The following is a 24,366-nucleotide window of genomic DNA, read 5'->3' on the forward strand; positions in this document are numbered from 1 at the left end:
CCATCAAACCATTAGCATAAGGGGGGTTAAATTTTATTACTTACAAGGACTGATTTCTTTAAGGCTCAGGCAAATGAAAAAATACAAATGTAGAATTCTGTTATTTAAAACAACCTAATGCCTAAATCTCAGCTGGCTGTTAATAATTACCAACATGCCACCTGTGTTCTCCAAGTGGGGAAAACATAACAAAGTGTTAAAGTAGTTACAAACAGGAGCAAAAAACCTCAACAGGCAACGCTAACAATTGAACAACTAACAAGTTAGCAGAGCCATATGTAGAAATACAGGAATTTCATATGTCACAGGTTGGCACATTTATATTACAGTAGTGAGAAAAAAATTCACTTTTTTGTACTTTCACCCCCGTGCCACCAATGCAACTTGGAATTAGATGTGTAAATTCAAAAATTCATTGACACAAAACCAATAAATGACACATCAACACATCACCATTTCTGAGAATCCAACTCTTTTCTACCTATGCAAGGCAGTAAAATAACGCACTTGCAAAATAACTCTATCTTGTGCTCACTCCTCTTAAATTCCCTCACATGATTTACCATCTCAGTTTAATTTCTTTGCATACTTCCAGGGGATTAATTTCAACTACATTTGAGCTTTTTTTCCCCTAGATCTGACTTCATAAGTTATGAAAGACAACAAGTATTAAGTATGTAAAAAGGTAACAATTTTAAAATTACAATGCCTGGAAAAAGAAAAACACTCTTTAAGCTTTAAATTCCCTAAAGAATAGAAATGGGCAAGATGTATTTCAGACATATGACTATTAGTCAACTATTGTTGAAGTGATCCAATTATTAAATAGTCAAGAATTATTTATTTTACTTATATAAACTATCCCTCTTTTCTGGGTCTGGAATAAATTAACACATCCACATGTTTCTTTGTTTACTATGCCAAGAAGAATGACTAATATTTTTCGATAATAATATTTTGATAAGAAAATGAATGTTCAGTTCAGATTCATAACAGGAGTTTCTGCATCATTTTTGTGTGCTGAATCAAATTTGAAATGATCAAATTAGAAGGATTGGAACAACCTAATTTAAAAACAAAACAGCTTTGCTCAAATACAAAAAGGGTTTTTCTAGGTACTCTGTCAAATGAAAGCATACTTGTGCTTTCAAAAATATACTGGTTAAAAGATTTAGACAGGCTTCATATGAAATATATTTAAACATCAAAACTAATTTAAAATGATCTCGAGAAACAAGCTGCGGAATGCCCAATCCTTAAAAAAAAAAAAAAAAAGTAATTAAATGTTCAGGGCTTAGCCTGCTAAATACAATTAAGGACATTCTCCTCCTTTCTCGTTTTACCAGATAAACGCCCTCCCTTTCACCTCCAGCACTGGCACCACCCTGGAGGGCTGCACTAAAACCAGGGGGACATCAGCTCTCATCGATTTGAGAACCATTTGCAGATGCACCGGGAAAGCCTCGACACAGAAGCCCTGCAGTCACTCTGGTCACCTCTGGGTTCCCAGTTTTTCACCTGGAATCCCACAGGCAGAGCTGGTCCAACCCTGCCAGGGCATCTCCTCCATCCACAGCCAGAGCAGAGAACCACCCCGAGAGGAGGTGTTAAAAATGCACCCCTGAAACACCCACCCCTTCAGCCTGGGCAACAAAAAGCCAGGTGGAGACTTTCAGCTGCTTGGTTGGGAGGAAAAAAATAAAATCTGATTAAACATGTAATTGCCTCTGAACTGCAGGGCCTCCAGTTTGTCCCTGTCCTGTGGCGGGGCAGCTTCAGGGACCAGGTCTGCCTTGTCTGTCACAACAATTATTTCTGCCTCAGTTACCCGGTCCAGTCAAAACAGGCACATTTACAGCCAGAGCTATAAAAGATCTTGAAGGAGATTTCTACCAGCCCTCCCCAGCGTGTCCCCTGCCCACCCTGACCCTCTCCCACCCTCAACGCCTCCAGAGAAGTGACCAGCCAAGCCTTTGCTCCACAGAGCAAGCTCCTCAAGGTCTCTCCCATCCTTTGCTGTCGCCTCCTTCTGCCACCCCGCCGTGCCTGGAGAACAGCCTGCACCTTCCTCATGTGTGGGGAGCTCGGTGCGGGGCTTCAGCCCCTCCTGCCCCGCATGTGAGGGGAGCTCGGTGCGGGGCTTCAGCCCCTCCTGCCCCGCATGTGAGGGGAGCTCGGTGCGGGGCTTCAGCCCCTCCTGCCCCGCACGTGAGGGGAGCTCGGTGCGGGGCTTCAGCCCCTCCTGCCCCGCGGCTCTGGCGCTGCCAGGCCCAGGGCCAGGGCAGGGCGACAGCACCGAGCTCTGCACCCCCAGGAGGTACAACACGGACTGAAACACCACGGCAAGAACACCACCAGGAAAAGGGAAAACAAAGAAAAAAAAAAAAAAGAAAAAAAAAAAAGAAGAAAAAAAAACACACATAAAAAAGGTGAAAAGGAAGGGGAAAAAAAAAGAAAGTGAGAAACAACCCCAAGGACCTTCTAACTGCTCTGTCCCAGGACCGCGTGAGAGTGTCAGAGAAAGAGGGATTTTTCTCCCCTTTCAGCGCGAAGTTTCAGCAAACAAAATAACAACACAAAACAAAATAAATCCATAAAAATCCTCAAAAACAGTGCCCAAAGCCCGTCCTCTGCGGAGTGCAGGGTCTGCTTTGATGGTTCCAGCCTGCTGAGGGGGTTTGCTTCGGGGTTCCTGACTGGAGCACAGCGGGGCGCAGGGCAGGGGCGGATCGGCAGGGAGCAGTTCCCAGGAGGGTTTCAGGAGTTACTGCACGTTTATTTCACCAGATGCTATTTTTAACCCCGCTGTTACTATTTTTACCCATGTCAGTGTTTTCCATTTGCTGAACTCTGTCCCCAAGCCGGCCCCGGGTCCCCCAGCTCTCCCTCCCAGCGCTTCCATCCCATTTCAGGCTGCACTTTTGGATCTCTTCAAACAGCCCCAGAGAAAGAAGCCCGGTCCCTTCCCCGCCCGGCGATACAGATCTATATATCTCTGTCTATAGAAGCAGTGCAAAGTCCACGGGCAAAGCTCCTGCTCTAACTTCATTCCTCTCCAAACACATTCCTGCCAACGGGGAGGGGAAGAAAAAAAAGAAAAAAAAAAAAGAAAAGAAAAAAGCAAACAAACGCCACTGTTGCTAAGTTTTGCACTTTATACCCTTTTATATTTACAATCCTCTCTCGGCTAAAAATAGCAACGCATGATCCATTTATAACTGGCCGGACATGCCCCGCAGCCGCCGGCGGGGCCCTGGCTGATGAAAGGAGCTCTCTGCGTTCCTTCTACCTGAGCTCATCTCCCGCTTAAAGGGCTCAGACAGCTCAGCTTCCACAAAGCGCTCATTGAAATCACTGCTGCTTCCCGGCGAGAGCGGCACAAGTGACGGGAAAAAAAAAAAAACAAGAACAAGAAAAAAGCCACAGCAGTGAGCCGTGCTGGCTGCCCCGTGCCCTCCTGGCCCCCGTGCCCCGCTGCCCGGTGTCCGGGGAGAGGCAGGGGCACAGCAGAGGTGCTGGTGGCTGGCACAGACAGCACAGGGGGCTCTGCAGGCAGCTCCAGCTCAGCTCCATGTCTGAACAACACATTAACGGAGCAGCGCTGGGAGCCACTGCAGCCCCCGACCCAGGGGCAAATTCAAAGGTTCTTCTGTAAATCACCCGAGAGCTGGAAAATACTCTAGACATGGCTTTAGAGGTGGCTCTAGAAATTATGCTGGGAACAGCTGCTTGATTGACTCCAGACAAGTCCAGATGTTGTTTTGGGTTTGGGTGTGGAGAGGGGCTGGAGGGCAATGTTGGAGTCAGCTCTAGAAATTGCTTGAGAAGTGGCACCACAACTGGCAAAGGCATAAACACTTGGGGCTATCTGCAATAATTATACATCCAGGGGATTTTAACAATGCGGGATTTATTCCTTCACTAATACCTTCTGAATTTGTTGTCAGAAATTCCCATGAGCATGTGCAGGACTCAGAAGCTGCACGTGCAGCTGGAGGAGCTGCGTGACTGAACAGTCCCAAGGGCACGGCCAAACACCCAGCTCAGGGGAAGCCACTCCTTGCCACGAGAAGGCCCAGGTGCCACACCAATGCCATCTCCCATCTCACATGGACATGCTTGTGTGTCTTAAAATGTCCCCTCTTTGGAAACACATGTTTCCTCATTTTCTTCTCATTGCTAAAACAAAGAATCCCAGCTCAGGAGAAGGAGAGTAGCTCTCAGATCACTGAATAGTGGCAACACACACCATGTTACACACAACAATATTTTAGAGAAATTTATCTCAAATGTGCAAATCCCAGCCACTTAAAATAAGGGGTCAAACCCTCCCAAAGTTTTGAGACTTTAAAGGAAAAAATACACCTTCCAGTTATGAGCCTTTTGGGAACACTTGAAATGTTTCTCAGAACTCTTAGCTAGAAAACGTGGCTTGTTTGGACTGACAGCAGAAGTTCAGTGCCAGTGCTCCATGGATTGTAGCTGAGGGGAAAAAAAAGCAATAACCATGGTGAGACCCAGAGAAAAAATGATTGTAACAGTTGGCAACATCATTACCTACATTTATTCCTCCTAATAGCCCCATTTCAGTAGCTTTTCTGATACTCTTCTTGATTGGCTTTTCAGTGGGAAGTCACATCACCTCCTGTCCTGCCTGCACAAGAGTTTTCAGGCTGTATTTTCCCTCTATAGCTCAACCACGTATGCACTCACATGCTTTGTTTATACAGGAACAAAAACTGTCCATGTGTACCACTGCCTGTCCAAAATTTTACATATCACCAAACCAGACATGCAGCAGGCTGGTCAGAATTCTTGGAGCTGTGCTCCTTGTACGCATTATAATGTTTTATTATAATATACAGATTTTTACCAATTTCCATTTGCTTTTAGATGCCTGCTACAGTCAGGGGTTCAGACTAACGACCTCCCATGATGTGACATTAGCAATCAAGTGCCATTTGCAGGCTGCTTTTAGAAAGGCTAGAAGCAAAAATCACTGAAAACCATGATCCTGAAAGTCATTAATAGGAGAATGCAGCAGTGGTTCTGCAAATGCTTGTCTGGGAGCAGATGCTTTAAGCAGGGAAATGGAAACTTTGCTGCCACATTGCTATCAGTGTTGGAACTCTGTTTGCAAGAAATCCTGCTTATCCTCCCTTTTAGCCATCACTAAGCTGTTGCAGAATGACAGCCAAACATGCATGCAGAGGCACAGGAAGATGGAAGCATCCCTGGACAAACCTGCCTTGCCACAGCTGCTCTGCAAATATTTTTCTGAGCAAGAGAGAGTTCAGCCCAGGGCCTGGGGGTACTTTCCAACCAGTCAGAGAGTGTAAATCTCTCCAAAATACCTGAATTAGCCATGGAAGCCCTGTGCCCTGGGTTTGAAAAGCAGGAGCAAGACAGAGACAAAAAAGGTACAACTTCACCCAAGCTATGAATAAATGCCTGCACAGTAACATTATAGAAATTGATATTATTATTAAAGCAAAGTATACCTCAACACACTTTTTTCCCCCCAAATAATAGCCCATTGCAGATGTCAAAACTGTAACCAGGACAGTGGCAGCTGTAGCCCAGGCTGGGCAGGCACAGCCCCAGCTGCTGTGGGCAGGCTGACCCCAGTCTCACACCCACAGCACTGCTTGGGAGAGGCTTCTCCCACCCACCCAGAGTGCTCAGCCCTTCACTCTGCTCCTTCACTTCCCTGGCTCCTTCCCATTGTCACCCTCTTCCCTTTTTAACCTGAAACCCACCATCAGTCCTTGCAGCTTTGGCCCCCTCTTCTGTCAGCAAAACCAAACTCCCTGGTCAAGTTCCCCTTGAAGCTTTGCCAAATAATGCCACTTCCTTTTTCTTCTCACGTTCTGGTTTTGCATTTTGGGGTTTTTTTTTCCCTTTTCCCCCCCTCCTTTTTGGAAGGCAATGGTAGAGGTGTAAGAGAACAAAGGGACAATGCAAGTTGTCCCTGCAATACTGTAATGCAGGGTGTGATGTATCTAAAATACAGTATTCCACACACTGCCCCTGTGTCCTGCTCCAAAATACCTGAGGAGCCTGCTGGATATCTCACCTAGAGAGGGGTGTACCTTTAGTAAACTTCCTCCAGCCTGCAGCAGGGAGCACTGAGGGAGCTGTAACTGGGACTGAATCCAGTAACCAACTCTTCACAGCACTGCTGTGGAGTGATAAAACTCCCAGCAAAAGAAAAACCATCCTTTTCCCTTTGTGCCAATCAAAACCAGCCTAAGGAAGGAGCTGGGTGAAACTCCCCATGTGCAACAGAGAGAAGCACTTGGGCCAAAGGCTTTAGCACTTCCTTGTTTAAATGGCCAAAAAAAGCCCTGGGCTACTGAATTTCTGGCCACTGACCTTTATATTTGTTTATTTTAAAGATGTGTCACTATTTTTCTCATAAGTCAAACAATTGAATGATTTCTAAATTCTCTTCCCTCTGACCTCTTCCTTTCTTCCTGTTTTATTCTAGAAAGACTCATTCAAGACTAAAATATAAGGAGTGGGTATGGCCCAAATGTTGCAATTCCTCATTCCACAGATTGCTATCACTATTGCAATTGCTATTCCCTCTGGATCCAGAGAAACCCACACAAAAGGACACTACAGAACACACATTTGAATAGTATATGGTAGAAATATGAAATAAAGACTTTGAAGTATCTTTACAAAAATACTCCTTAATAATTAGGAGGAAAGGGCATTACTTTTACACAGGGAGAGTTGCAAGTGATGCCTTCTGCTCTGAGCAATGCCTCAGATGTTCATTTTGTGGATACAGGTAATTATTAGGTTCTGTGATTGCATTACCCCCATGGAATCATTCCCTCAGGCTGAATTTGCTTCTCCAGACACAGCAGCATCACTTGGCAATTCTGCTTTTGAACAAAGCTGACTTGACCTACTTTGATCAGAGTGCTGGGAGACAAGAGGTGGAGAGCTCAAGAGAAGGGAACTCTGGAGAATGGAGGAAATCACACAGACAGCTTTGTCAGACAGCTGAGAGAGATGCTGCAATTCCAGGAGCCACTGGGGCTTCATTACTCACAAGCTGAGGAGTGAGTGCAACCAGGGCTCCCTCCAGCAGCTGCCTCAAGGAGAGCTGCAGTTCTGCTGGCAAAGACACAGCAGAGTCCAGGGCCTACAGGCTCCTTGCACAACCATAATAATTTATGTTTAGGATGTGTAACACCTCTAGCACACCACAGTTGTTTTACACTGCCATTGTTCTGTCCATACAGTTTATACCATACACCAATAGTGTGCTGGTTAAATCCACAGCCTACCAGACACAGTTCCCTCAGCAGCAAAGGAGAGTGGATGCTATGCCTAAATACTAAATTCTCTGTTAAGGTAATGAGTCACACCAGACAAAATTCTGCTGCTCTGTCTCTGCAGCCTAGACTAAGAAAAGGCCATGGAAGCTGATAAAGCTGTGCACTGGGCTCTGCTGGCACCGAGCATCCCAGAGTCCAGATCAGCATCCTGCAGGACCTGGCCCATGGCTGACCTGTCTGAAGAAAGCTCCTCTGCTCAGGTCTCCTTCCACCATCACTTCCAACCAAGCTGGTCCTGAAAGCACCTTTCTTACCACAGAGCAATTAAAGGGCAAACTCCCAAACCAGCAACCTTCCCTTCACTCTGGTATTAATTTAAATAGTCTCACAGGTTTGTGGGAGCACTCAAAATCCCACCAAAGTAATTTACATGCTCTTACTGGGCTAAATGTGCTGAAGAATCAAACCCCAGCACATGACAGTGTCCCATGGGACAGACACCATCAGGCCTAGGAAGTGTCACAGCACTTGAGGGCGCTGCTGCAGTAAATTTAACTCACCCTAAAAACCTTGACTTGGTTTTATTATGAACTCAAGTCTTCTGTTCAAATGTCAGTGCCTGGTGTTGACACTGACTTACATTATTGCTGTTACACAGTGGCCCTATTTTGGTAAACAATGAGAAGAAATTAGTCCTAACATTAAACATTCAAGGTTAGCACCTAGTTGTGCCTTCAAACATTTGCACAAAATGATAAAGTGGAAGGACGACACAAAAACAGTTTCATTTCGATTTTTTAAAATTATAATTTCCTTGTGCTAGGTTAAATGAGAAAGTGTGAGCAAGCATATGTGTTCATGGAACTAAACAAAAAGAAAGTTGGGGATGAAGTGCCCATTTCTCTTGGAAGGGATACATACCATGCTGTAGTTCTTCATGGGCATGTTGATTACCCTGTTTTGCTCTATTTTCCTTGGTCTTTAATGGCATCCTCCCTGCAAGGGCTTCTTGGCCTCACAAATAAACCCACATCCCTCCTGCACCTTCCACCTGCTGCATTCCCCACTGCATCCTTCCTTCCCACATTCTTTGATATTTTTGCCAAGGAAACTTTGGTGTGATTTTTCCCTTGCATCTATCTGGTGGGGCATTTCTCCTTTGTGCTAAGAGACAGTAATAGAACCTGAAGCTAAAGCCAGAGTTAACAAAGCCAGGATCCAGGGCTAAACAGGTGCCAAAACAATTGCAGCAAAGCCCCAACACTGCTGCTCCTACACCTTTCCAGTGGGACCAGTTACCCACCAGGACATCTCCATTTGGCAGGGCTGGAAGTCTTTCAATCTCATCTCTTTTCCTGCCGACCCAGCGCTAGCTGGAATCTTCTGTTAACAGCCAGCAGAGTAAATTGCTGAGCTCAGATTTAGCATTTTACCATGATATATGAAAACCTCACACATCTGCAAAGTTCAAACCTTCTAGGAACAATTCCAATAAGATGCTTCATGTTTCCTGCTCCATGCAAAAATAGAAAAAAAAAAAATCTCATCTATAATTGACCTTGACAGATATTGAGAGCATTTGGTACCTATTAAAACTCCTTTAAGATGAAACCCTCTAAGCTATAATAGGAAACGTAAATCTGAACTTTACACCACATTTTGTTCACTGGAAACACTATCATGGTAGGTTCAGTCACTTACCTTCATTGAAAAGCTATCTTGAAATATGTACAGAACTAACTTTTTAAACATTTATTGAGCAAATAGGACCCTTCTATTAGGGTCTGCTTTTTCACGCAGACTAAAATTAGCTTGGGGATCTGCATAGCTTTGTCACTGTTCTTCTGTCTGGTCCACATATATGCACAGGAAACAGTTGGAGAAACACAAAAATCCACTGAATTGAATTTTCTACTGAGAATTATCCCTACTTACAGCTTGGGAGACCATTAGAACATCCATCTGACCACATCTAGGAAGCAGAGACAAAGCCAGGAACTATTAACAGTGAGCAGCTCTGTCTTGGTTGACACAAGGGCTGCTGTCATCAGAACCACAACCCACTGAAGTGTCAACAAACAAGTCCTTAATCAAAGGACAGGAGGAGAAAAAATTTTGGCAGATTTAGAGTGTCCAGGGACACTACTCCCACTTGAGAAATAAGAAGGTCCAGATTGGAAATAGGGACAAGCCAGTCAAACCAAAGTGTTTGAGTGTCCCCTGATTTAATCCAAGGAAAAGCTCTCTTCCCTCAACACTGTCCTCACTGCTGTGTCAGCTCCTGAGTGTGAGGGTCCCTCCCAGAACTCACTGTGCTGAGACACACTGTTTGCCATAAGCATCTGGGTCAGAGGTGACACAATCCCTTTCTGGAGGAAATTTTGGGAAGCACTGGAAAATTGCTGCTTCCCAAGTCACAGAAGCAAGACTTTCTCTATGCATAGTAGGATGCAGGTGAAGGAGTAAAAATAATAAAATGAAAAAAATAAAATAGGAATCTCTTCTAATAGTGCAGTGTGGACAAATTCCTAATGGCCAAGGCACGCACTCTCCTTGTGACATCTTCACAGGAGAGCTCCACTGAACCAAACTGCCCCCACAATTCATGACCTAACAAATTCATGCCCTCCCAGCCCTGTTCCCATGGGGAGCTGGCAGGGATCTCTCCCACCCTCCAGCACAGCTTTAGCTCTTTGGCTGTACAAAAATCCCACTTTCTCTCCTCAAACACAAAAGCTCCAGCAGCATCTCCCAGGCATCGGGTGTGAAGGGATGAGCCAGTTCCGTGCTGCAGCACAAACCGTGCTCATCCCAAATGCACAAACACAAAGGGCTGCTCTTGCTCCACACCCAGGCCTTGCCCAGTGCCCTTTGCTGTCCCTTTTGCACCTTTTCCAGTGCCAGGCTGTTCATGGAATGGGGCAATGGCTGCTTACCCTCAAAAGCACAGAGGCTGCAACGCGCCGGGGCAAGGCCTGAAGGTGGTTCAGGGCCTTTCACTTGATGGAACTGTAAGAAAACTGGAACAGTCCTTGTGGTTTTGGCATAAAAAAAAATCCTGCCTAGCACAAGGAATGATTGAGTGTGCTGGTGGCTCAAGAGAACCAGGAGGGGCAATGAGCTACAAGAAGAATATGGGACTGAATTACAAACTCTCCATCTCAAAAGCAATTACAGATCCTGTAATCTTAAAAGACTTAGAAACAGCACAGTTTAAATTTAATAATTTACTATTGGCTGTGCTAATGATATTAGCTGAATAACCAACAAAAATATTAGAATTTCTCTGGAATAAATTCAACTATTCAGAAACTGATATTCTGAAAAGTATCTGTGATCCTAAGGCTTGTATTATGTCCTGGTGGACTTTTCATTATTTCCTGCATTTTCCATGTTTTCTGTGACAAAGAAGAGCTCAAGGAAATGCTCCTGAGAGTTCACTCATGTACTGCTAGAACAGCCACCACCAAGGATTTCATGAGTCCGCATCACAATTGATTTGTGTAAGAATCCTCTACACCCCTCCACAGAAGTTTCAATTGATCAGAAGGAAGTTGTTCACATTTAAATTGCAATATCAAATGATTATTTTAAAATGACAGAAAATTAACCAGTCTGAGGTGAAGCTTTACAAGTATCTCTGGAGGCAGAGAACTGGGCTTTTTGCTCTTGATGCAAAGAAATGTTCCAGTTGTTTCAAAATACATTTGCCATATTTTAACCCTTACATTAATAAGGTATCCTGCATGAAAATGTTGTTTTTTGAGAATAATACACCAGATAATATTCAGATTTTTCCATCTAATTCTAAAGGCACAACTGCAACATGCAAGCACAACACGCTAGCAAACTCGTTACGACTGTACAAATACTTTAAAAAAAATATTTCTGGAAGCTCAGCAAAAGCTGGGTTTGAAATCTCTCAGTGGAATTACATTTTCGTTCAAGCAACACCACACAGTTTGGAAGCCACGGAAAATATCTATTAAGGCAGTTGCTAATTTAGAGAAAAAATGACCCCATCTGGAACAGCGTCTGCAGCGCTGTTCATTGCACCACAAGAAAAATATTATTGTACTGCAGTGTGTGAAGCCTTGTAACAAAGATGACGCCAGGTCAAAAGAATCTAACTTAGAAAGAGAAGTTGAGGTTAAGGTCTTGCTTTTACGGTAAAAGATAAAGTCCAAAAGGAAGTTTAACGTGAAGGAAGGAGTGGAAAAGAGATGAGCTGAACTGACACCTATTTTTTTTCCCCCACCTTAATAAAGGTTTCCAGCTCCAAGAAGATGCCTTCCAAGAATGTAAATTAAGAAAAGTAACTTAAGAAGCATTTTTATATGTACAGAAATTTAAGCACAGCAAGAGCATTATAGAGTAGATTGCTCAAGTAACACTTAAATAAATTAAGAGATGCCAAAGAGAAACAATGGGAATTACATCCCTGAGTTGGAAACTTTGGTGCCTTAAACAATGGTGAGGCTAAGTCAGGTATTTACTGACAACAACTCAAAGTCAGGGTGAGTAAGAGGGTACCAAAACTACCAAAATGTGTAACTCAGGGCTTTTTTTACATCAGGTGCTTGCCCATGCAGCAGCACTGAGTCTGAGCAATGCCCTCCTCAAGTGCAGCATCATTTGCCATAGAGAGCTATCAGAAACTCATCTTCTCAAGAAACCCCAAACGAACCCTGCCCATGCAGGAGCAGCAGGGTAGTGCCCAGTGCCATCCTGGGTTGCCCAAGGAGACGCCTGCAGCTTCCTCAGCACTCCCTGGCCCTTGGCTAACTCCAGCTGCTGGCACTGCCGTGAGCCATTTCCTTCATTCTCCAGCCCAACTGCACATTAGATTACTCCAGCAGTATTGCTAAGAAAGAGCTGACCTGTACTGGGTGAGATCAGTGGGAAATGAGATAGTAAGCATTCTAATACCATGCCAGGCCTGTTGTTGAGTAATCCAGACTGTGGACAACAAAATAGCAAGCAGTTATACAGGACTACAAACATCTGTTTCCAAGAGGTGTCCAGATCATTAGCAGCTAATTCTATCTCTCTGTTACATTCCCTGCCATATGCTGGGGGATAATCTCAGCAAGCAATAGGGATTTTCATCTCAAATCCTAACAAATCTGCTCTACAAGGCTTCATAGTTTTTCTTATGTCACTTATGAGATAATACCTCTAAGCTGCTCCTCTCTGCTCTTTCTATGCCTTGTGTATATTCCATCACAGCACCCAACAGCTCCTGCAACCTGCCGAGTAAAAACTGACAATTTCTCTGTGCCATCCTGGAAAAAAATCCCCTCCCTTGTCAAGAGTGAATATAAAATTTATCTCTTGGATAAACTCACACCTGGGCTGTCCCCCTCACCCTGTGAGTCCCATCCTCCAGATGAATGATGGCAGGGGATTTGAAACAATTTCAAATGAACCGTGGCACACCAAGCTCAGGGGGGTGAGGATTTGGTGGTCCTGCCTCCTGCCAGCCCCCAAAGTGATGAGAAGTTCCTGCAATCCCAGAGTTTCCCCCAAAGCCACGAGTGGTGCCGCTGCTGGCGCGGAGGGACGTGCGGACGGGATATTTTTACCTCCCCTTCATTCCCATCCCTGCCAATCCAAAACAAACTTGAACTAGTGGGAAAGATGGTTCATGATGAGAAAAGGATTCCCTGGCTCACCCTGCCTGTCACCACTGGATACATGGATCCCTGCCACTGCAGTGGCACAGCTGCACCAGCCCTGGCTTCCCAGCTCTCAGCAACCTTCCCAGACAAAACCAGCAAACCTACTGCCGGATTTTTAGCAGCTGAAAAGCAGCACTAAACCACATAAGTATTATGTAAAATGATCTTTTTCTAAGTATATTTTTATTGTGCACAGAAGAAGTGGATTTAATTACAAACAACTGGAAGTTTTTAACAGGCTGGATTGCCCCCTACTCCCTTTCTAAAAACTAAGGTTTGGCAGCAGCTTTTGGGTTTCATTGCAAGTCTTCTAAGTATTTCCTTGGAAAGACTTTACACTTGGTCCCAGGCAAGAAGTCAAAATCAACATTTAAAAAGCATGCCCTGCATAATTTCCAGGATTCAGCAGCATTAAGGTATACTTATGGAGGCCAGGAGGAGAACTGCTTTTTGTGCTTTTTGACTTCGTGCATAAAGCTGGTCTTCAGACAAGGAAGTTTATATTCCAAATAATATTTTTAACTACATGTGGTCAAGTACATAACTTATCAGGCCTTTCCTCAGCCCCCTCCCAAAATAATCCTGAACGCTAAATACCTTTGCAGTGTTTAGATTTTCCTTAGACCTCTACTAGAAGCAACAGATTCTCAAACCCCCTAATGCAAATTAATTCAACAGCAAACAAAGTTTCAAATAACATTTTCTTAAATTCCTTTGTACCATAAAACTCCCATTTGGGCTTGACAGTGATATTCAGGCTACATTGGCTGGTTCTGCACTCAAGTGGTTACACCCAGTTTCAAGGTGTGTCCCTGTGCCTTGCCCAGGGGATGGAGAGTCCAGGTGGGATGGGAGCACACAGTGACTCTGAGGGGACAGTGCTCACATGAATAATCCCACTGCAATCACAAGGATATATACATGTTTGAGAACTAGCCACTCAAATTTCATGTTTATTTTTGTTTGGGGAAAACAGACGAGAAGAAGCATTTTCCTTGTAAATGTCTGAAGTTAAAAACAAATACATTTTCTTCTGAAATATGAGCACGTGAAGTCCTGCATCACTCACCACCTAAAACCACAAAATGCTACAGATGAGGCTGAACTTCACAGAAGCTGGGAGAAATGAGAGCCCAGGTAGTGTTAAGGGATCAGGGGAGAAAATATCTTTCAGCTTGTACAGTCTAAAAGGAATTTGTTCCATGCTTTTCGTCAGCATAGAAAAATCAGTTGTATCAAATTGTGAATTTCCTGTGTGGAGGTAAGGCAGGGAAAGCATCAAGACAGAATTTCACAGAGTATTTTTCTTCCAAGCAGACAGTTTTAACTGGTATTTAAAAAAACCCAAAACATGTGAATGCAGATTTCCAGCTCACAACCATGCTCTTCTCCTCAGTATCTACATTTCCTCCCTATGTTAAGTCCCAGTCACACAAATCCCCCCCATGCTCCAGAAAACCTCCCAGCTAACCAGTGATCCTGAGAGTTCAGCATGAAAAACAACCAGGAAAAATGCAAACCCAAACAAATACAGCCCACAAACTAAAAATTGTGTTCGGTAGGGGGTGGGGTAGGAAAGAGGAAGAGGTGGTGTACGTGCAATGAGGATGACACAGACAAAGAGGAGGTCAAACTCTAAAAAGTGCCTTTTTTCCCTCATTTCTGCAGCAGCATCTCTTCATCAGAGAGATGTGCCCGACCAGAGCACCCAGACATCTGCTGGTTTCCACTCCAGGCTCTGCTCTCCAGGGCACATGGCCCCAGATGCGTTTGGCACCTCCACAAGAAGCCAGCACAGCTCCTCAGCTGCAGCAAAGAGCCTGACAGCACTGCCCAGCTGCTGGTGCCCCACTCAAACTGCTGTAACCAAAACTGGAGAGTCAGAAAGGACTAAAGCCCGGAGAGCCCCTTCCTCCAGCCTTCGGTCCCTGCAGGGGCTGGCACACAACAACATCCACCAGCAGCAGGCCCACGATCCAAACTGTTCCAGGGTATCAGTGAAATGTAAGATCTCTGCAATGTGACAGGAACAATTTACAGCTGAGGATCGGGTTTCTGGCTGCCAAGGGAGCAGCACACACCTCACAAGCTGCTCTGCAAGGCAGCCTCAGCAGTCAGAATGTGACTGACTCCAAAGTCAAAGGAATGCTCTCAAATGCAAGCATTACATTCTAAAAGCAACTTATTTGAGTTTAAGCCTCCTGTAACATAATGCAGAGGAAGCACAGCTGTGACAGTGCTTGTTCCCTCTTCCAAAACAGTGAGGCAGAAGTGGCTAAACAGAGCAAGACTGGAGATTGTAAAACTGCATCTTGCTCCATGCTAGGAACCAACCCATCCTCCTCAGCATCCCCTTCCTTCACTTGGCAAAATAAAAATATCAACTTTCTGACATCTGTGTGACACCTGCTGCCACCCCTCTACAGCCCTCAATGTAGAGAATATCCACCAACTTTTCTGCCCTTTAGTGACACAGAGATCTTTTAAAATGCTGCCCAGACACGGACACTGTGGGTTTTCTTTGCAGAGGGAACACATTAGAGGAAGTAAAGAAAACTTTGGCTGAGCTATTTATAAAGCTTGCATGGCTTGGTTCTCAAATGCTTCACTGAGCAGGGGAACAATAAGAATAAGTCATTGAGTTCAACTTCTCTTCTCAAGACACATTCTTCAGGTCTGAATATTGAAACCACCATGGATTTATATGCCTGGTAACTGAGCTTTCACATGAAAAGCATCTGAGCTGTCCTCACACCAGGGAATTGCCAAGCTTTTTTCCTGACATTTTTAAATTGTGGCAATTAGAAGGAAATTCAATGAAATCATGCATATTTGTGAATAAGGACACTCCCAAACTTAAGGGAGCCAGGGAAGAACTGCATGTAATTAACTGCACTCCTTGAGACTTTTCCTCCAGGGAAGCCCTTGCACAGGAGACAGTTCAATTGAAGATGTCCCAGTGGAGAATACTGCCAACAGTTGCACAGAAGCAAGCAAGACATTTTGCCTGCTCTGGAAGCAGATGGTGCTGACCAAGCAACAGGATCACAAGCTCAAAAAAGTCAAATCAAAAAGAGAGCACTCTTGGGGTGGAGTTTGAGCTTTAAAAATAAAAATTCTCAGATAACTCTGAAATTGGATCCATGGCTACAGATGAATGCAGCCTCTCTAGAGTGATGGATGATGATCTTTATGCCATCAGGCATTTAATGAGTGAAAAACCAGATTACCACTACACAGAGATGGCATCTCTGCTGGGGAAAGGGAGAAACTATGTACATTAATGCTGCTGTGTGACTGCACAGGCACGGCTGGTCCTGGGGATCCTTCAGACTCCTCATCCCCTTCCCACAAAAATTCATGCTTACACATGCACAGAGCATCCCTTCAGCATTAACTACAACTGTGAAAGTCATTAGTTTGCAGTCCAGATCCCTGTAGAGAACATTCACCTTGCCTCTCACAGCATTGCCATCCATTAGCAGCCCTCCATCCTCACACACTCAGAGTAGTGCAGCTCCAGCTTTTCAGACACCTTCCACTGCCAGACCCTGTTTGAAGCAGTTCAAACTTTGCCAGACTTCAAATATGCTGGCTGGAGCTCTCCACACCATGTGTCTGCCTGAGGCTAATGATCTTTCTGTTTATGTGGAGGAAAGTCACTATCAGGAACTGTCAAGGAAAAAAAAAACAAATCAAAACAAAACCAACCAAAACAAAACAGAACAAAACAGGACATGAGAAGTAGTTTGCCTCTCCCCTTCCTATGAAATTTAAAATCAGAGCAGGAGAGAAATTACTTTACCAAGTGATCTAAAGCATAGAGGTGCCACTGCTGAGGACATGAAGTTGTTCTGAGATTCAGCAAACAATCACAAATCACATCACAGCTGCAGCCAGCATTGCTTGCACACTGGGTAAAGCTTTCTTAAAGTTTGCAAAGCTTCCCAGTTATTTTTGTTTGTGGTGAACATATTCCAAACCAGAAGATCTCCATTTACTGACTGAAAAGGCATCACATTTTGGATACAGCAGTGGGAACTGAAGAACTCCTTGTGCAGAGGCTCCTCACTGCAAAGGAAGATCCATAATTAGCATTCCACCTCCTTGCTGTCCACAGCAGGATTGTCATGTCTGCACTGGGAAGTACTGGGCAGATGGAAACCACTGAGATATTCCCATGTCCAAGTGTTCTTGTAGGATCTGGTAATTATTGGGAGCCCTATTGGAAAATATTGTAATTCCTTCACCACTAAAGACAGTCCATTTGGGGAAGTGCACACTGCTGCCTCTGCAGCTGGTATCACAGTGTGCTACAAGATACACACATCACAGGCATTCCCTAGGATTTTTTATGTCCTATTCCTGCTTTTCTTAAAGGGGAAGTTTGGTATAAGATGTTTAGCATGAAAAATCTTGTTCTTGAGAATTAGGAAGCACCAGGATAAAGATTCCCTCTACAATTTTTAGTCTATTTTGTCCTGTACATCTTTTACATGATCTTCTGATAAGGATAACCTGCTTTTCAGCTGGGTGTGTGCCCTCTCTTGCAGCTCATAATACGTGGGGCACAAGAAACAAACTGGTTGCAAGTGAATTAAAATCTTGTCAACAAGATGGAATTTTGTCGAGTGCTCGAGCACATGCCTGTCTTTATGATTGGGTGTCTTCCTCTCCCACACCATCCCAAGAGAAGCAGTGCCAAAATAACCACCTCCCTGTAAGCTAGCAAGAGAGGGAATCACCACAAGAGAAGGGATATTTTGTGGGATTTGCCATTACCTGCAGCCCTGGAGAATCAGGCCAGCTTCAGTCTGCTACAGAGCTTCCACCAGGATAACCAGCTGTGCTTCTCACTCCTGGGTGCACTTAGGGCACCTGAAACTCCCTTTGCAAAAGTGCTGAGTGTTCACAACAATGAGGGCCATGATCTAAATACAGAAAGTATTTACTAAAAAAAAAAAAAAAAAAAAAAAACAAAACCAAAAAGAAAACCCACAAAAAAGTTGGGTTCTGTGGATTAAAATTAGTGACAGGGCTGATATGAAATCAGTGGTGCCTTTGGACAATTTCAGCTTTAGACTTTGGTGGCATTTCCCCCTCCAGCATCCACAAAAGGAGGAGGGTACCACCTCATTTCACAGCAGTGCCATGCACTGACATTTGTGGAGCATTCAGTCCCTGCAGTGATCAGTGCTAGAGCATGAGGAGTTCAACAGTTCTTTATTCAGCACAGGGTATGGATGGAGATAGGGCACAGGGTGACACATTGTATGAGGAGGATAAGAATATTGAATAGCTGCTCATTCACTACACAACATCCATCTTGTGCCCTGAATGGAGTACCAGCCTTGGGGAAGAAAATACAATGTAAACCATACAAAACAGTCCTTAATTATATGGCAGGCTGGGGCTCACCATGCAGCACACACAGAGAGGGTGACTGTGGCCAGTCTTCACACTGATATTTCCCTACTTTTTAAAGTGTGTTTTTCTTCTCTATATTTCCCCATAAAAACTTCCCATTTCCATACCCTATATTCATATTTGCATCAGCATAAATATTTCTGTTGAAACCATTTTTACTTAAGCACTGATGTAGGAAAGATACAGAATGGTTGTTATTTTATAAGCTCCAGTTTAAAATAAATATTTAGGATGACAAGTGCATATATCTCTATTCATGTATTGGTATCTTCTTCTCCAGTTCCTTTTCAAGATGGGAATAAGCTACAAGTATTTTTACATAGGCAAGAGTTCAGCCTGAGAGAGTGAAAAAGCCAAGTACACAGAGATTGGTAAAGCACTGAGAGGGGACCAACCCAAGTTCACTCTCTTAGAGCAAACCAGGTTCATACTTTCAAGTCTTTAAAAGAAAAAAAAATATAGAGAGGAAAACCCACATTACTGTCACAAGTAAGAAAGCACATGGGTAATAGAATTGTTTTATGACAAAGTTTAAAATCTTTTCCCCCATAACCACAGACTTTGACTTTTAGAGCCAGGATTGTTCTCCAACAAAAAAACAACCCCATGCAATGAAAAATCACCTCCTATTCCCAGTAGTATCCCTGAACTCACACTATGCTGCCAACAAAACAGTGATTGTAATCTTGAAGTTGTGACTTGTACAGTTCACTAAACAAAATCCAATAAGATTACACCTGGTGGAGCATTTCACAAAAACAAAGCAAAAAACCTCCCACTGCTCTGCTGCAAGTACAGTCAGATTATTGCCTCCAAAACAGAGCAGATGCAAGATCTTTGCTCTACTGAAATTAAAAGAAGTTCCAGGGCTTGGGATTTTATACAGCAGTGGTGATGGAAAAGGACTGAAAATTATTAAAGAAACCTAAATCAATTAATGGCATAAAGCTGTCCACTGAGTAACTACACCACACACCCCTGAGCACCTGGATAAAATGATGAACTTGTCCTCCCAAAAAAAGGAACTACAATGTGGGAACATAAGCATCAGGTGTGCTGAAGAGCACAATGTGAGTGGTACTCTGAGTAACAGCTGTGTAAGTTACACACACACTACAACACCAAACCACAGAGCACAGGCACAGTGACTTGTGCACTCCCTGTCCTGCACAGCCCGGCCATAGGAAGGAACACTCCACATTCCCAGCACAGCCCTTGGAAGTGCACAGCCACTGCAGCCACATGATACAAGTAATTCAGCCCTGGGGACAGCACAGACCTGAAGCATCAGAGCAGTTTTCATCTCAAATCTGTTACAGAGAGAGCTGGCACCCCAGTGTCCCTTGCTGTCCATGGCAGCAATGCACTCCTACAGGAGCACGTCAGCCTAAAAACTGGGAACACAAGTGAGAACTCCAAGTATCTACTGCAGCTTTTGCCATTGAGCTCCAGCCCAAGCGAGGAGACACTCCTGGCTCTAAGGAGGCAGCTTAAGCTCCTGGCTCTGCACTTTTTCCCCACCCTAACCCCATTCCTTAGAGGCAGACTCAGCTGCAGCTTTAAATCCCAGCTGGATGCTCCTGCCCCCGTCATTCATCATCACCCTCCTGCTCAATTTGTGCGTGCAATCCCAGCACAGACACACTCAGCTGTGGCAGCAATACCTGCTGATGTACATGGAGGATCACCAAATGTACCCCAAACTTCATGTTCCAGGTTAGAAACAGAAAATCCTCAAAGCAACAGTGAGAGTGGGATGCAGGGGAGAAGCAGCAAGGGAAGGAAGCTAACTGGAAAACTGACAGTCCCCATGCAAGGAGCAGGGAAATGGGTCTCTTAGGCATCCCAAGATTTACAAGAGGGCCAAAAAGTGACTTCCTGCTATTCAAGTCCAGGCTGAAATATAATAAACGACTGCCAGCATAACACTGACTCATATCCATCAGATTTATAAATCAGTATTTTGACAAAGAAGGCTCTGTTGGCTTCACCATAGACAACTCCAAACCACTCAGATGTGTTGTTTAACCCACTCAGTGTTCAATGTCATTGCAGCAAAACCCAGCTCTTTATTAAAAACCAGGCAACTGAAATACTGCCTACAGAAGCCTGTATCAGATAGCCTTTATGACTTAAAGGCTTGCAGATTAACATCAAAACTAGCCCTGCTGTTGGATTTTTTTCTGACTTATTAAATCTACAAAGAAAGAAAAGTTCTCACGGCTCCTCCTTCACACACTTGTTCACTACAGAACAAACTAGAAATACATTAAAACACCAAATGGTAACACACCTACAGGTATGGGGTGCTTGAAAGGAATGCACGTTGGGTAGAGGTGTGATTCCTTACCAACAGTCACAGCACATGATGCTTTACTCTTCCCACAAGTGTTGCTCAACCCCCTTCCCATGAGAAGGAGGGACACCTTTATGAACAGACTTGCATCAGTATAGCTGCAACCACATCAAAAGAAGCTCTGCTTCTGGAATAGAAATTTTTACCACCAAGATGCAGAAAACTAGGTCCAATATTGTTTTCTAAAGCTCCTTAAAATTCTGCTTCTCTGTTACAGGCTGCAAACACACACCAATAAGATGAAGGCCAAGTTCTGCTGTTTATGCCCTGCAGAACCACACACGCTCCAAGGGCAAGAGGCGCTTAAGTTATTTGTGAACATTTGAAAATATTCTCTACTATTCCAAGATGCTCAGGGTAACCTGTATTCCACCTGCATTGCACTGAGGGGTGGAGGAATGGACACATTTCCAGCCTCCTTCGACTTACCTGAAGGCTAATACAGGACTTTCTAAGCCTGTTTGGGTTGGGGTCGTGTACTACACAAGCTCAGACATCACAGAATTGCATAATTAAAGCGCCTTTCCATAGGGCACCCTCGGGAAGGCAATGCCGGTGCTGTCACCGTGCAGGAGCATCCCTGCCCGTGAGCCCTGCGCATTCCAGGGCAGGGACGAGCTGCGATGCAGGGAACAAGGGCTGGTGAACGGGACTGGATGGACCGCACAGCCCGAGAGGCTGCATCTGCCCGCTGTGCATTCGGGGAGGCGGAGCGGACCACGGCAAATCGCTCCCGCACACGGAAACTCGGGCTTCCTCCTTACGGGAGAGCCGCCCGCGCTGCTGCTGCTGCTGCCGCGGTCCCGCTGCATGGTTCGGTGTGAGCCGACAGCGTGGGGACAGCGTGGGGACAGCGTGGGGACAGCGTGGGGACACGCGGCCGCGGCCCCGTTCTGGCCGAGCATCACCTGGGCTGCGGGTGCTCCTTCCCTCGGGCCGGCCATCGGCTCCTACCGCACACGGCAGCGGGCGCGGCCGGGCACGGAACCCCCCCAGCCCCGGTACCCCGGGCCGGGCACGGCAAATCCCGGCCCCGCTGCCCCCGCGCTGCCGCAGCCCCGCCGAGCCTCCGGAGCCCCCGCCCGGCGCCGCCGCCACGTGCGCGCCCGCCCCGCCCCGGTGCCCCCGCGGCCGCCGCCCCCTCCGCCCGCTCGGGCACCGGCGGCGGCCTCGGGCCCCGCACCTGCCGGGCCGGGCCGAGCCGAACCGCGCCGCCCCGCTCACCCAGCAGCAGCAGCCGGTGCGTCTGCTTGTACTCGCGCTTCTCCGCCTTCAGCGTCTTGTCGATGCTCTTGCTCCGCTTCTTGTCCGCCCGCTCCTTGGCCACCAGGTCCTGCCGCAGCCGGTGCCGCACCTGCGGGTCCCCGTGCTCTGCCGCCGCGGGGGTGTCCGGCTCGCCGCGGCTGCCGTAGGGCGCGGAGGGGTGCGCGGCGGCCAGGCGGGAGCGCAGGCTGTAGCACAGCCCCATGGTGCCGGAGCCACCCGCCCTACGGCGCCGCGGGCATCGCTCTCCGCCGGGGCGGGCAGGGCGAGGCGGCGGCGCCCGGCGGCCTCTTAAAGCGGCCCCGCTCGGCCGGCGGAGCGCGGGTCCCGTCCCGTCCCGCCCTCCCGGCCGGTCCCGCGCCGCGGCCGGCGGGAGCGGCCGCACGTGATGCGGACATGTTTACCGTATTCTCTGGAAAGCGGCCCCCGCCGCAGCCCGGCCCCGCGGGGGAGCGGCTCCGCGCCCCCCGCCTGCCCCCCACCAGCGGCGGGGGTCGCGTCCCGGGCCCGGCGGGGACCCGCGGAGTCTCTGCGGCGACAGCCGGGGGGCAGCGCTGCCCCAAAGCAGCGGAGCCAGCGCCGGTTTGACGTTTCACCCTGGCTTTTGCCAGGTCGGGACCTGAGCCGACATCCCATCGTGAGGATGCTGCGGTGCCAGGGAGAGCCCTGCTCCGCCGAGAGCTCGTGTCTGGTCTGGACACTGCGCCTGAGCTCCTCGACACAACACCCGAGCCCACTGGAGAGCAGGACACTAAGATCTGTGCCATTTTCGTGCCCCATTTTTAATTCACTTCCTGCCACACATGTTTGTCAGTGACTTCTTGTTATTTTCTACCAATGCCGTCATCCAGTGGAGAAGTAATTGATGAACTTCCTTTGGAGGCACCACATCTGCCCTCTGACAGCAAACTTCACGTTCAGCTTCTCAGTTCTCTCAATTTACCTGGCCTGGGGTGGTGATGCTGATTGTGGCTGTACCCCCTTCCCTGGCAGCACGGGCTGTGCACAGCACTGCCAGCTTTGTCATGCCGTATTTTGTACTCATCTCCGGCCAGCTCTGAGCATTTACTTATGAGATGACTAATGCTCTCTGGGGCCTGGCCACACATCCTGCACTCTGGAATTGAAGCTTTGCAATCAGCTCTCTGTGCTGTAGCCTGTCCTCTGCAAATAGCCCGTGTGGTTCTCACTGAAATCTCCATTTCCCCTCTCGGTGCTTGCTCACAAGTTAGGTGTCTTCTTGATGCAAATTTCTCTTTCAAAATCTCCTGCAAGTGGTACAGTAATTAGTATGTGTAAGAATGAAATCACTACACAGCAGGGAAGTTCACTTTGCACATCACTGCTAGCCCAGGATTTGACAGCAGTTGCTGCCTGTTGCAGGAATAAATCCATCTCACATCAGGCTCAAGATGCCCACATGACTCATTCTGCCTCCACTGTTGTAATGCCTTTTCCTCTGGGACCCAGAGTTCGTTCTTCTGATGAACACACCCCTGAGAATGTAATATAACAAGAAAATTTAAAGGTCAGCCTAGAAGATTATTAATAGTTTTCTTTCTCTTCCTGTGCCTTTTGGAGAGACATTGAGACGAGACAAATCTTTTACTTACAGACAGGGCAGTTCTTTGAAACAGGCTGGTTTGTGGGGATCTGTCCATGTGGCACCTGCCAAAAGGAAAGGGAACTGTCTTGAGGACTGTGAAGAAAACAAACAAACCCAAAAACTAAAATGACAAACTACTAGGAACATTCAGCCTATAAATTTGTTCTCTTGGCTCTGGGGGTAGGCAAGCAGAGTTTTCCTGCTGGTGCAATTCACAGCAAGACAAGTTTAAGGTCAGCCTGTCTTGGTTTGGTTACTCTGAAAACTTTGCCAGTGCAGGTGACAAGTTCAGCAAAGCACACCAAGCCCACCTTGCCTGTAATGTCCATCCTCTGAAGTAGAAATCTGAAAATAAAGTAGGATTCCAAAGTGGAAAACAGACTTTCCCGCATCCTATTATTCCAAACCCCTAGAATAACTCATAAAACTTACAAATTACTTGTTTCAGGAAATCAGAAATTTCACATCCTGCTGTAGCCCTGGCTGTGGCCCTGCCCATGGTTACAGCATGGATGTAGTTACTTGAATTCCAGCTGTTAACTATGCCAATGTGTCACTTCCCTGCTTACACCAGTATTAATTAGAGGCCAAGAGTGACAGCAAGGGTGAACTCACATGTTTCACCTGGGTGAAGGCTGCATGAGACAGAGTGACAGCTTTTTGAAATCACACACAGTTTCAAAGACAGAAGAGGAAATTACCTTCAAGATCTCCCTTTCCCTGACTCTCAGGAGGGAG

At 46.2% G+C, this 24,366-nt stretch overlaps 1 protein-coding gene across 1 annotated transcript in view; it reads right to left on the reverse strand.

Annotated features, from left to right (window-relative positions):
• GNAS (GNAS complex locus) overlaps positions 1–22,300 on the reverse strand; it is a 133,550-nt gene extending 111,250 nt beyond the window's left edge. Inside the window, exon 1 of the mRNA XM_036395467.2 lies at positions 21,984–22,300. Within this exon, the coding sequence (XP_036251360.1) occupies positions 21,984–22,227 (244 nt within the window). The 5' untranslated portion in view covers positions 22,228–22,300. The remainder of the gene's footprint in view (positions 1–21,983) is intronic.
• Between the last annotated feature and the right edge of the window lie 2,066 nt (positions 22,301–24,366).

Source organism: Molothrus ater, chromosome 17, assembly GCF_012460135.2.
Source record: "Molothrus ater isolate BHLD 08-10-18 breed brown headed cowbird chromosome 17, BPBGC_Mater_1.1, whole genome shotgun sequence".
In the NCBI taxonomy this organism is placed as follows: Eukaryota; Metazoa; Chordata; class Aves; order Passeriformes; family Icteridae; genus Molothrus; species Molothrus ater.